General features: G+C 38.7%; 1 protein-coding gene across 12 annotated transcripts in view; it reads left to right on the top strand.

Annotated features, from left to right (window-relative positions):
• The window catches only part of ank2a (ankyrin 2a, neuronal), a 54,997-nt gene that overhangs the window by 19,651 nt on the left and 22,132 nt on the right, over positions 1 to 13,214 (top strand). For 8 of the 12 annotated variants that reach the window (XR_010913856.1, XM_067497310.1, XM_067497315.1 and 5 more), the window contains 31 exons: positions 578 to 676; positions 1,011 to 1,109; positions 1,240 to 1,338; positions 1,469 to 1,666; positions 2,052 to 2,150; positions 2,256 to 2,354; positions 2,447 to 2,545; positions 3,099 to 3,296; positions 3,454 to 3,552; positions 3,707 to 3,805; positions 4,065 to 4,262; positions 4,439 to 4,537; positions 5,080 to 5,178; positions 5,307 to 5,405; positions 5,509 to 5,607; positions 5,733 to 5,805; positions 6,385 to 6,511; positions 6,658 to 6,736; positions 6,901 to 7,004; positions 7,372 to 7,407; positions 9,125 to 9,349; positions 9,518 to 9,616; positions 9,979 to 10,133; positions 10,439 to 10,650; positions 10,740 to 10,947; positions 11,100 to 11,196; positions 11,362 to 11,590; positions 11,811 to 11,936; positions 12,040 to 12,162; positions 12,248 to 12,280; positions 12,373 to 12,394. Coding sequence is in view for 11 of the 12 variants with exons in the window: in XM_067497310.1 (XP_067353411.1) it covers positions 578 to 676; positions 1,011 to 1,109; positions 1,240 to 1,338; positions 1,469 to 1,666; positions 2,052 to 2,150; positions 2,256 to 2,354; positions 2,447 to 2,545; positions 3,099 to 3,296; positions 3,454 to 3,552; positions 3,707 to 3,805; positions 4,065 to 4,262; positions 4,439 to 4,537; positions 5,080 to 5,178; positions 5,307 to 5,405; positions 5,509 to 5,607; positions 5,733 to 5,805; positions 6,385 to 6,511; positions 6,658 to 6,736; positions 6,901 to 7,004; positions 7,372 to 7,407; positions 9,125 to 9,349; positions 9,518 to 9,616; positions 9,979 to 10,133; positions 10,439 to 10,650; positions 10,740 to 10,947; positions 11,100 to 11,196; positions 11,362 to 11,590; positions 11,811 to 11,936; positions 12,040 to 12,162; positions 12,248 to 12,280; positions 12,373 to 12,394 (3,730 nt within the window). In the remaining variant the exon portion in view is untranslated. The remainder of the gene's footprint in view (positions 1 to 577; positions 677 to 1,010; positions 1,110 to 1,239; positions 1,339 to 1,468; positions 1,667 to 2,051; positions 2,151 to 2,255; positions 2,355 to 2,446; positions 2,546 to 3,098; positions 3,297 to 3,453; positions 3,553 to 3,706; positions 3,806 to 4,064; positions 4,263 to 4,438; positions 4,538 to 5,079; positions 5,179 to 5,306; positions 5,406 to 5,508; positions 5,608 to 5,732; positions 5,806 to 6,384; positions 6,512 to 6,657; positions 6,737 to 6,900; positions 7,005 to 7,371; positions 7,408 to 9,124; positions 9,350 to 9,517; positions 9,617 to 9,978; positions 10,134 to 10,438; positions 10,651 to 10,739; positions 10,948 to 11,099; positions 11,197 to 11,361; positions 11,591 to 11,810; positions 11,937 to 12,039; positions 12,163 to 12,247; positions 12,281 to 12,372; positions 12,395 to 13,214) is intronic. The other 4 variants (XM_067497320.1, XM_067497316.1, XM_067497314.1 and 1 more) reach the window with 3 other exon arrangements.

Genomic DNA, 13,214 nt, shown 5'->3' with positions numbered 1-13,214 from the left:
TTGAAACATGTTGTTGGTCTTTAAGTTAACTCTGTTTTTTAATTAAATTGCACCATGTCTATCAGAATGGGAAGGTAAGGAGTGAACCTACCTACAATTCTGTATTGTGGATATAATTATATGTAAATGTCTATTTGTCTGTCCAAGCGGATACACATAGTGCATAGTTGCTTTGTGTATTTGAGTTTAGTGTTTTATTTTGTTTTGACCATTTTTAGTAGTTTTTTTCTCCACCATTTGTTGTTCCAGCAAGCATGGTAGAATTATAAGGCCTCTGCATGCATTATGTATCGAAAGTGCCATTTTTAGGGTATGTTCATCTTTGATGCCTCTTCTCACACCAACACGCTTGGATCCTTTCTTCAGCATGATGTGTCTTTATAATGCTTCTGTGGACTCAGGTTCCTTTTCAATATCTATTACAGTAATCTGTCTTTCTTTCTTTGCAATTGGTCCTTTTTTTACTCACCTGCTTTTTCAACATATCCTCTTTTTCTTCCTATTTGTGTCTTCTTATCACTAATTCTGTCCCTCTTACTCTCTCTTTCCCTTCTCTTCCCTTGTTTATGTCAAACAGAGTGGCTTCACCCCTCTGCACATCGCAGCTCACTATGGCAACGTAAATGTCTCCACCCTGTTGCTGAACAGAGGAGCTGCTGTGGACTTCACAGCCAGGGTAGTGCCCTATTTCCATTCCTGCAGGCACTTTCTGCTGTTTGTGTAGTGTCACTGTGTTTTCACTGTAAGAATTGCTGAACAGTGTGTTTGCCATGAATGCATTACTTCCTGCATGTTTTCAGCTAAATATTTGTGAAACTGAAGTAGATGCCATTTATTTATTTTAATAGAAACCATAACATGTAAATGAAACAGTGTAGAACCTTCTATGTAAAGTGATTTAAATTATGTCAGTTCTCACTCAGAACCATGCATTATTTTTTTGTGATTGTAAATTATACAGTCTTTGCGACACAATTAACTGTAATTTGTTTGCTTTGCTGCCTTGTCAGAATGGGATAACCCCTCTCCATGTGGCATCCAAGAGAGGCAACACCAATATGGTGGCCCTGCTGTTAGACCGAGGGGCTCAGATAGATGCTAAAACCAGGGTGAGGCTTAGTAGTGTATATCAACTACTTGTCAAATACTTATTTTCTCAAAAGTAACTGGAATTAATTTCTACAGTTTGTGCATGTTTATGCCTACATTTGACTTTGAGCATGTGTGATTGTCTCCCAGGATGGACTAACTCCCCTGCACTGTGCAGCCAGGAGTGGACATGACCCAGCAGTGGAGCTACTGCTGGAAAAAGGAGCTCCCATATTAGCACGAACCAAGGTATTCTTTCTCAGTACTGGTCCACTAAACCCCACAGTCTTACCCACTAAAAATGTAACCTTGTGTTTTTTAATACTAGATGATAAACATGCTGTGTTGCACGTTTTTGCATTGTCATGTTTGTCCCTAGAACGGACTGTCTCCACTCCACATGTCAGCCCAGGGAGACCACATAGAGTGTGTAAAACTACTGCTGGAGCATAAGGCACCTGTTGATGATGTCACATTGGACTACCTTACAGCACTGCATGTCGCAGCTCACTGTGGTCACTACAGAGTCACCAAACTGCTGCTTGACAGGAAGGCCAATCCTAATACTAGAGCACTGGTATGCATTTACAAAATGGACAGAGGTCAATAGTTGATATTGGAATAAGCTAAAATCTAAAATGTTGGAGAAAGAAACTCTGATCCTTAGGTGTATGAGCAACAATAGAATGAAAAGCCATGAGGTGCTTGACAAATTACAGTAAAAAAACAGTAAATATCCTTCATTTTTTATTCTGTAAAACTGGAGGATGTTTGCCAGTTGTGAAAAATGGTAACATAGATGTAGCTATTGCTCACCAATATGTAGTATGTATTAGAAAGTACATGAAATGTTTCTGAGATCATGAAATAACTAAGATAAAGGGCTAGTAGAGAGGTAAAGCAAATTTCCTCCCTTAAGCTGTCCATCACTACAAGTTTTTTTCTGTCACCATCTCTACCAGAATGGTTTCACTCCTCTCCACATCGCTTGTAAGAAGAACAGAGTGAAGGTGATGGAATTGTTAGTCAAGTACGGCGCCTCGATCCAGGCCATTACTGAGGTAAGTTTTTCTTTTATTGGAAAATGTGTCACCTTAGCAACTTTTCTGTCTCATTTTTACATGCTCATCTTCTTTGGTCTTGGATCTTTCTCCCTCTTGTTCTAGTCTGGTCTGACTCCCATCCACGTATCTGCTTTCATGGGTCACCTGAACATTGTTCTACTTCTGCTGCAGAGTGGAGCCTCTCCTGATGTCCGCAACATTGTAAGTAGTACAATTTGTTTCAATACTCAAAAACACATGTGTCACAAAGAATTAGAACTATTATTTCATCTTTATTCTCATAAATGTTTTAGCGTGGTGAGTCTGCGCTCCACATGGCAGCACGAGCAGGTCAGATGGAAGTGGTTCGGTGTTTGCTAAGAAATGGAGCATTGGTGGATGCCATGGCCAGAGTGAGTCAGCTCTCGCATCATCAGAATTAATCTCAGTTTTCATGTTGTCAGTAATAAATTGGCACATTGTCTGTCAAGATTCTCCCTATGTGATGGTTACTGTAAAGGTGCTATTCAGTGCTAACTTATCTATGTCAGATAAATCAATAATTGTTGTGCATTTGCTACTTTTGCAAATTTACACCATGATTCAGACTCAAACAGGTTGGATGTGTGTCAAGTACAACATGACCATGAATGGCGTTTGTTACCAACTCACAACATTATTGTGGCATTAGTGTGACATTGAAATGGGCAGCGATAACTGTTTAGGGTTAGGGTTATGATAGAGTTAAGGTAATTAACATAACATTCGACTGTTTGAACGGCATCGCCAAGTAGCTCAAATGAATGTGAATGTGACCATACTCGTCAACGTGACGTACCCGATGTCCATCAACTTTGTCTTAGTCTGAGTCATGTTGTTTCTCCTCCAATGTACATGGAAAACTATCCCAGGAAAAACAACCCTGGCACCAAATTTTACAATAAAATGGTTATCCTTTAACTACAGGAGGACCAGACTCCCCTCCATATTGCATCCCGTTTGGGGAAAACAGATATTGTCCAGTTGCTTTTGCAGCACATGGCCCATCCAGATGCTGCTACCACGAATGGCTACACTCCCCTCCACATTTCAGCCAGGGAGGGACAGGTAGAGACAGCTGCTGTGCTACTGGAAGCTGGAGCCTCACACTCTATGGCCACAAAGGTGAGCAGAGGATGGGATTTGACACACAGGTAAAAACAGAGCAATATTGTATAGTTGCTCAAACGGATGCATCTTGAAGTTTCCAGCCAAACATGCAGGTAAAATAGTTTGGATATGTAGATTTTAAATAAATGTTATCTCCTTTTACCATCTACAGAAAGGATTCACTCCATTACATGTAGCAGCAAAGTATGGAAGCCTTGACGTAGCTAAACTTCTCATTCAACGCAAAGCTTTACTCGATGATGCTGGCAAGGTGAGCTGAACATATATATGGAGATTCTTAGACAAAATGTGAGGTTATTTGCGGGGATTGTTGAAGAGAACTATTTATAAGGCATAGGATAAAAAATAAAATTATAATGACACACTGTTCCATAACGAATACGAATCATTTCATCCTCTTACAGAATGGCCTAACTCCACTGCATGTGGCAGCTCATTATGACAATCAAGAGGTGGCTCTGCTGCTGCTGGATAAAGGAGCATCACCTCATGCTACTGCAAAGGTTTTAAAGAAGAAGACTATTCTTAAATCTCTCCCACTATTTATTGTGATGTGTTCTGTCATAGCACTTCTATTGTGATGAAACCCTGCAGTTTACTTTGTGACTACTTGTCAACTTTAACTTTGGGAAAATTTTATGTTGTTGAATTTGTTATTTTACAGTAGCGATGGCATATTAGTATTGTAGCGTGAAAGTGATGCTGAGGAGCTTTAATTTTAGACTACACAGCATTTGACTGCTAATCTTCCTGTCTGTCCAGAATGGCTATACTCCTCTTCACATTGCAGCCAAGAAGAACCAGACAAACATTGCCTTAGCACTGCTGCAGTATGGAGCTGAAACCAATGTTCTGACAAAGCAGGGAGTCAGCCCTCTGCACCTGGCATCCCAGGAAGGACACGCTGAGATGGCAAGCCTGCTGCTGGGCAAAGGAGCTCATGTCAACACAACCACAAAGGTTACACACATACAAAGAAAAACCTTAATTCTGTCACTCGCCTATTTTGATGAATATGATACTATTCTAGATGCTACCTCGCATTTCCTAGCATGGAAAGCACCATTAGTTCTCACATTCCTACTAGATAACACTAAGTTACTTAGGAACCTAACTGTGTCCTCCATGTCTTTCAGAGTGGACTGAGTCCTCTGCATCTTACAGCCCAGGAGGACAGGGTTAATGCAGCAGAGGTTTTGGCCAAACACGACGCAAACATGGATCAGCAAACGAAGGTACATGCAAACACACAAAAGCAAACGTGCATGTGAACACAAAGAATAAAAAGTTTACACAGTGAAAACATACATACTTATTATATATAGATTTGTGGAAGTGTTGACACTGTTACCTTTACAGGAGTACTTTCTGTGGTAATTCATTAGACTTTGACATGCTACACTCACTTTATTCAACAACTATTTCGTTGGGTCAATTATGCATTTACTTTGTGTGTATTCACTACTGTAGTCTGTGTGTCATCAGCTACTTTTAAACTGAACTCAAAGCAACACACACATAAAAATCCAACAAATCTGCCCCCTACTGGCTTTTTCTGTTGCAGCTTTTCTATCATATACCTACATCGCTCAAACAATTTTTTTGTTAATGCACTCAGTGGATAATTACATGTTAAACCTAAGTAGTATTTGCTTTTTTTTACATCTTTATATTTTATTTGTGGCGTGTCACCTCTTAAATAATTACCAGAACAATGAAGTAAAACATCAGACAAGTCAGACAAGTTACTGTTTATTCTGTTTTGTGTCATCTTTAGCTTGGATATACCCCTCTGATTGTAGCTTGTCACTATGGAAATGCCAAGATGGTGAACTTCCTGTTGCAGCAAGGTGCTACTGTTAATGCAAAAACCAAGGTACCCTTCAAATGTCTAAACTGTCTAAAGTTACATTTTCAATCACAACAAGTTAAGAACAATTAAATAACTTTGATTTTATGTTTTATTCTGATCATAAAAACCCTATCCCTTTGTCTATTCTGCAGAATGGTTACACACCAATTCATCAGGCAGCACAACAAGGGAACACACACATAATCAACGTTTTGCTGCAGCATGGGGCTAAGCCCAATGCTACTACAGTGGTAAGAAAGAAAAAAAGCTTTTATGCCCTTCACTCTAATTATTGTAAAATGGTTGATTAAAAAATTAAATGAGAACATGAATCACTTATGTTGTTTCTCTTAGAATGGAAACACTGCTCTGTCAATTGCTAAACGACTCGGTTACATCTCTGTGGTGGACACGCTTAAAGTCGTCACTGAAGAGGTCGTCAATACTACAACGGTAAATTTCATAAGTGATACCATTATACTGTAGACTTTAGACCACTGAGCTTTTCCTTACATTTTCCAGAAAACGTCATAAAGATATTTCTGTTTTTTCTCTGATTGTAACGGGTGTCACCTCAGACGGTCACAGAGAAGCACAAGCTGAATGTCCCTGAGACCATGACTGAGATCCTAGATGTTTCTGATGACGAGGGTGAGTTAAAAGAAAACACAAGCAGGAATAAAAGAAATAGCTTACTGTTATGCTGGTCACATGTTTTACTAGTAGAGGGACTTTTAGGCGGCTTCAGTCACATACTGTAACCCCAAATTGACCTTGTATAAAGAACATCCTGTCTTTCCCTTTATACCGTTGCCAATAATAGTTGTCTGTTGTACAATACTTGATTATTGTAATGTTGATTAACGTTGATTAAAAAACTAAATGTGAACATGAATCATTTTTGTTGTTTCTGTTCAGTCTTTTCAAAATCTCCCCACTTTGTAAACACTGGGGCTATCTGCCTTTATAGAGCTGGTGCAGTGAATATGTTAGTGTACAGTATACTGTATACCATCACACGAACACCACATGCAGTAGTGGAAACTTAAATGCATGAACTGTGCATGATTTTGGATGTGCTGATGTCACTTATGACATGTCACTCAATATGGATGACGAAGGAATGTGCTGATAGAGTAAAACTTACATGCAAAAAAAATAAATCCACAACGCCATCAAGTTTTGAGAACTAGTGTGAAATATCTCTATTGGCGCATCTTTGTTTCCCAGGTGAGGATACTATGACAGGAGATGGTGGAGAGTATCTGAGAGCAGAGGACCTCAGAGAGCTGGGAGATGACTCTCTTCCAGGACACTACTTGGACAGCTTCAGCTACACGAATCACAACCTGGACAGGTCACAAACGAGACACACGTAACACACTCTACAGATACTGTACATCTAACCGTACAAATAACAGCCCGAGTCCAGACTTGCCATGACACGTATGTAAACATATAGTTCAAACACGCTTAACAAAATGTGCTTCGTTTTGCCGACAGGCCACAGCATACTCCCATTCACCACAGTTTCCATCAGAGAGAAGGAGTTCTCATTGAAGACATGCTTACAAGCCACCAGGTGATGCCAGGGCATGTTAACAGCACGTTATTCAAATTGTCTGGTTGTCATTTTGTACTCATTAGCTCATCTACAATAACCTTACCTAAGCTGACCTTAGTTTCAAATGTTTTAGTTTCAGAACGACTTTTGTGACTTAGTGAATGTTGTTTGTGGGTCTGTAGGTCTCAGCACTGTCTAGAGAGCACGACAAAGAGTCGTTCCGTCTGAGCTGGGGTGCTGAACACCTCGATAATGTGGTGCTGTCTTCCAGCCTGCTACACTCTGGGTAAACACACAATAACACAAATTCACAGATTTTGCTGGTGCAAAAGTCACATTAAAACATGGATTTATTCTTAAAATGTACATTTCATCTTTCGCACGCTATTGTTCACTGTCAGAAGTCTATGAGTCACCATTACATCAGTTTTAATTTTTCCTTTTGTTATTTTTCACTCCACACTTCTGTTTTCTACTATTATTTCATGTTTTATCTTTGCTGCTATTTCATTTCCTCTTTCTGATTGAGTTTTTCTCACTTTTACTTATTTATTCTCTTTTTTCTTTTTGTTTATTCTCTTGTTGCCTCTGTGTCTTTTCTTGGCTGTGTTTGTGATGGTGTGGGTGTGTGTATTATTGTATTCTGCTTCTAGTCGTTCCTCTCCGTGCCTAGACCATGACAACAGCAGGTGATACTCTTTAATTTCGCTACTCTCACTTTCTTCTCTCTTTTCTACCCTACTTTTTTACATCCACTGTTAAATGACTCCCATCCTTTCTGTCTGCATGCTGTCATAATGCCTGACCTACCATTTCTGGGGTTGAGATTTTGTTGGTTTTCCAAACAAGGTTTTAATCCTTGATGCAGATCTGACTTCTTTAATTTTGAGGATCTGCTGATACATAAAACCAATATGATATTTATATTTTTCTATCTGTATCTTGAGAATGGTTTTTAGTGTTTTAGTGTAAGACAGTCAGGTGCTTATAACAGTTGGGCCTGGATTTAATAGCCCCTAAGGAACATGCATGGCATGGTAATATTCTATATTTTTCTTGTTGTCAACAAATCACAAGTCAATTTTAAGCAGTAATGTGGTAGTACATATTCCAGTACTTTCTAGGCCATTTGTTCTTTCTGAAGACTAATGTCTTTTAATAATGGTCACAATTATATAGTTTAAATCTGAGAAAACGTTCATGCATTAATTAAAATGTCAACGAATGTATCAACGATGACTCTGACTGATGGGTCTGACACATAATAAACTACAGTGGATTTTTTCAGCCCATTGAAACCAAATGTCACCTAAAGAAACAGCATTTGGTGGATGAAGTGGATGAAGACTTTAACATGGCAGAGCGAATTTGACACCAGAATCAATTAACCCTATTCAAAGCCACATTTTACAATGACTTAGGTAGCTGTAGGTCTAAAAATAGACCATTAATCGGGGTTTTCCCTTTAGCTGTGTGTGCTCCTTTGCAGTGAATGCAGTAGACAGGCCAAACTCAGTACGGCACGCTAAAGAGTAAAATTACTGCATACCGCCCCACTTTGAGCACATTATTTGTCAAATAAGTCTTTGAAATAGGTTTAGTGTCAGTTATTTCGAAGACTTATTTGATCTTGAGCTTGTTTTAGTGAAGCGGTTCCTGTGTCGTTAGTGATTTGTTTTCTTAAAAAAATTAAAACGTGATAAATTATAAAACATGTAAAGGAATGGGATTGTAACGCAACTTTATTTAGAAATGTAGTGGAGTAAAAAGTATAGTTATTTGCTCTTAGATGTAGTGGAGTAATAGTCAATTTAGCCATAATTGAATCTAAAGTAAAGTATAGATACATGAAAATGTACTTAGGTACAGTGGTTAGTGGTTGTCTTACACCACTGTGAGGTTTATTCATTCTGGAAATAAATGAGACATAAGTTAATACAAGTTTACATAAATAATATTTAAAATTTGGTAATCTATAGTATCTACTTGTTTTTTAATGGGATTTGATGACAATAAGAAGATAGTTGAATAATGCCAACTTCAATTATAACTCCTCTCCATGCTCTGATAAGCTCTTTTACTGGTGTTGTAGTTTATCTATAGACATTTCAGTTCATGTGTTAGCATTTCATAGGTTTTACAGAAAATATCAGTATTAGTGTAAGCACTTGTTTTCTTGAAGTTATCAAATATTATATCTAAATCATTATTTATATATATGTGATATTTTATTAGGGACTAGATTAGGCTGGAATGAATTATCTCCTGACATGTTCTTGTTACTATATAAATGTCATAAAAGTACCTCCTTCTTCTCTTCTGTTGCATTGTCTGCATGGAGGTTTATAGTGAGAGATTTGAGCCTCTAACAACAGATGTATCTCTAATGCTGGGCCTTCTTTTTAGCTTCCTTGTCAGCTTCATGGTAGATGCCAGGGGCGGGGCCATGCGTGGTTGCCGTCACAATGGCCTACGAATCATCGTACCACCAAGAAAATGTTCTGCGCCAACGCGAGTGACGTGCAGGCTTGTAAAGAGACACCGTCTGGCCTCTATGCCCCCTATGGTAGAGGGTGAGGGGCTAGCTGGTCGCCTTATAGAAGTAGGACCCACCGGAGCTCAGTTTCTGGGGTAAGTGTGTATGTGTGTGTGTGTGTGTGTGTGTGTGTGTGTGTGTGTGTTTGAGAGAGAGAGAGAGCATGTGTGTGTTGGTGTTTGTCTGTGACAGAGTGTTGACACAATTGTGTCGTGTGTTCATACTTATTTCTTCGCTCCCCCTCTCTGCTGCCTATGGATCAGTAAGCTCCACCTTCCCACAGCTCCACCCCCTCTGAATGAGGGTGAGAGTCTGGTCAGTCGCATCCTGCAGCTGGGTCCTCCAGGAACCAAGTTCCTCGGGTAGGACCACGGGTGGGGGTCCACTACCACCCTGGAATCCTATTAATATTACCTATTTTTGTTTGTTTATATATTTTACTTTCTTTACTTGTTGACATCTTCATACTTTGCTCAAGTGCCTTTACCCAGTTTTGGTTCTAGTTTGATTATGGTCTTGATGTGGAATCAATACTTTTGTTTAAACATTTTTTAAGATCCCTTTTGAATAATACATTTGTTTTGCTGAGCATGAAGTGCATCTAAAATGACCAAATCATTTCTTTGTGGTAATACATTCAGCAAATCAACCCAACCATCATATTGTTTCAGTTGTGTCAATCTGTTACTAGTTGTTTTAATAAAATTGTGCCTTCACATTTCAGGCCTGTGATTGTGGAGATTCCCCATTTTGCAGCTCTGCGTGGCACAGAGAGAGAGTTGGTGATCTTGAGAAGTGAGACAGGGGAAAGCTGGAGGGAGCATCACTGTGACTTCACTGAAGAGGAACTTAACCAGATACTTAATGGCATGGATGAAAGTACGGGATCTTAACTGGGCTGTGGCCAAACAAGAGCAGTTGACAGGCCTTAATGTCTATAATTACTTTTTATGCAACTGGCGTATAAAAGCATATAGGAAGTTTAAGACGCAATGCGGGCCACATTAGAATAGTGAGGCAGAACAGAGTTGCAATTTAGACTACTGCTGGGTTAATAATGGCAAGCAGAAAGTAATGAAAGCGGGACAAACTGAAATACATAAACTTCAACTTGAAACTGCAATCTCCACGTCTCTAAATATGCCTCCTCAAGTATTTATACTGAATATGTTTGATCTTCACAGAACTGGATTCTCCCGAGGAGCTTGAGAAGAAAAGAATATGTCGGATCATAACTAGAGACTTCCCACAGTACTTTGCTGTGGTGTCACGGGTAAAGCAAGACAGTCATTTGATTGGGCCAGAAGGTGGGGTCCTTAGTAGCACTATCGTACCCCAGGTTCAGGCTGTCTTCCCTGAAGGAGCCCTGACCAAGAAAATTAGGGTTGGGCTTCAGGTAAAAGCAGTGCAATCCTTGCTCAAACATGTCTCAGTTGAATTATAAACTTCAAAAAAGTTCTTTAATTGACTTGTGTCTTGTTTTAGGCTCAGCCCATTGATGTGGATATGGTGCGAAAGATTCTTGGCAACAAAGCTACATTCAGCCCGATTGTCACACTGGAGCCGAGAAGGAGGAAGTTCCATAAACCAATTACCATGACAATCCCTATTCCCAAGACCTCCAACAGCGATGGGTCTAATGCAGTATACAGTGGGGAGACCCCCACTTTACGTTTGCTTTGCAGTATTACAGGTAAAGATGAGGAATAATCATTTAATCAGTAAACACTGTTTAAATGAAAATGTCACAGCTTAATGCCTTACGTTCATCGAAGTTATTATTTTTCCCCACTGGAAATAAAAACTATTTTGGACCCACTGTGACACATTCTGCTTGTGTTTCAGGTGGAACCACTCCTGCCCAGTGGGAGGACATTACTGGCTCCACACCTCTCACCTTTGTTAACCAATGTGTTTCCTTCACTACAAATGTGTCAGCAAGGTAATTCTTATTACAAGATTAAATGTGGAGTCAAAGGTTTATCTGGCATCTTTCTTTTTTTTTTTTTTCCATTTTGTTGAATCAACATTATACTATAATTACTGGCCCTAGCGTACTGTGAAACTACCTGATAAAATCAATCATCAAACATCTTTATTATCGTAGGTTCTGGCTTATCGACTGCAGGCTGATCCAGGAGTCTGTTAGTATTGCGTCTCAGCTATACAGAGAGATTATTTGTGTTCCATACATGGCCAAGTTTGTCATTTTTGCCAAGACACTGGATCCCATTGAGGCCCGGCTACGCTGTTTCTGCATGACGGATGACAAGATGGACAAAACCCTGGAGCAGCAGGAAAACTTCACTGAAGTAGCTCGGAGCCGGGATGTTGAGGTGTGGTGTGATAGGAGGAGAAGTGTTGTATTAGCCTGTAGTCACATTGCATAATGGCAGTACAAGAAAAGTAGTATTGATTACTAAAAAGAATCTAAGGGACAGACCTGGCCAGCCAGCTGTCTATAATCAACAGCTCAGGTACATAAAATCCTGATATTTGGAAACAGACCCTGATGGTTTGTTTGAATGTGAAAACAGCTTTTATGTCTGCACACAGGTGCTGGAGGGAAAACCCATATTTGTTGACTGCTTTGGAAACCTGGTGCCTCTTACCAAGAGTGGACAGCACCATGTGTTCAGCTTCTTTGCCTTCAAAGAGAACAGACTGGCCCTTTTCATCAAAGTATGACTGTACACTGAAAAAGAATTTTTGAAATTTCTACTTTTTTAATCAAATTCAGAAATGTTATAATATTGAGTTTAATTGTCGTTTCATTCATGGACAGATTAGAGACACAGCACAAGAGCCATGCGGTCGCCTGTCCTTCACGAAGGAACCTCGGACATATCGCAGTCTTAACCACAATGCAATCTGCAACCTTAACATCACGCTTCCAGCATACTCAAAAGTCAGTATGAATATACATTAGTTTGTACTGTTAATGACAGTATCTACATTGCTTACCTTCCCCTCTCTTTTATTTTTCTTTTTAGGAATCTGATTCAGACCAAGATGCAGATGACGAGGTGAATAAAGTTAATTCATGCAATAGTACAATGAAGAAAGATTAATATTATAATTAAGTTGCTAATATGCATTTTTGATCTTCCTTATACAGAGTGAGAAGAGTGACAAGAAATGTAAGCTAATCCATTTATTTACCCATATGATATTTATATCATTGTATATAGATTTTTTTTATCTGTTTTGACTTTGAAATTGTTAAGAACAAATTAGTTGATAGCATGATACAAATTCATGCATTTGAGACACTGTATATACATCTTCAATGGTCAATGTTGCTATTGACGGTACCAGTTTGTAATTGTTTAAATAACATTTAGTTATTGTTACTGTACAGCTTAGTCTAAATTGGATCTAAAAACACTGTAAAAAAAGTGCAGAAACATTAATTTTACAAGAGCTACACTGTTTTCTGTATTTTACATTCCATTTGGTTTAACACTGCTCTTTTAATCTGGCCCCATTAACAATGTGTAGACTTACATGTTTGTTACTAGCAGCTATGCTATGGCTGATTTACTCTGCATTCCCCTTACTTCAAACCCTGACTTCATCCTTTCCTTATTTTATTATTTTATTTTTGCTTTGTTGAGTGAAAAACTCTTTGTTCATATCCACTAAAAATTACTTTCATATTTTAGGTGTTCATGTATGTGTGTTTGTGTTATTCGTCTGTGTGTATATTTGACAGTTACATGTTAAAAAATGTGTTCTTTACATAAATTATTACCAAACAACATTTTGTTGTTTGTTTTTTGCAAGTGTGTTGAATTGTTGCCTTATTTTATTTTATTTTGATATTTTTACTATAACTTTATGTGACTTGACTCTCATCAAGAATTTATAAGTTCAGATTTATTTTTCATTTACCAACCTTCTTATGTTGCTTTCATTCATTTATTGAGTTGCACTATTAATCTAATCCCATTACAAAGT

This window comes from Channa argus, chromosome 3, assembly GCF_033026475.1.
Source record: "Channa argus isolate prfri chromosome 3, Channa argus male v1.0, whole genome shotgun sequence".
NCBI classification, from domain to species: domain Eukaryota; kingdom Metazoa; phylum Chordata; class Actinopteri; order Anabantiformes; family Channidae; genus Channa; species Channa argus.
This window is presented reverse-complemented; position numbering and strand designations above follow the sequence as displayed.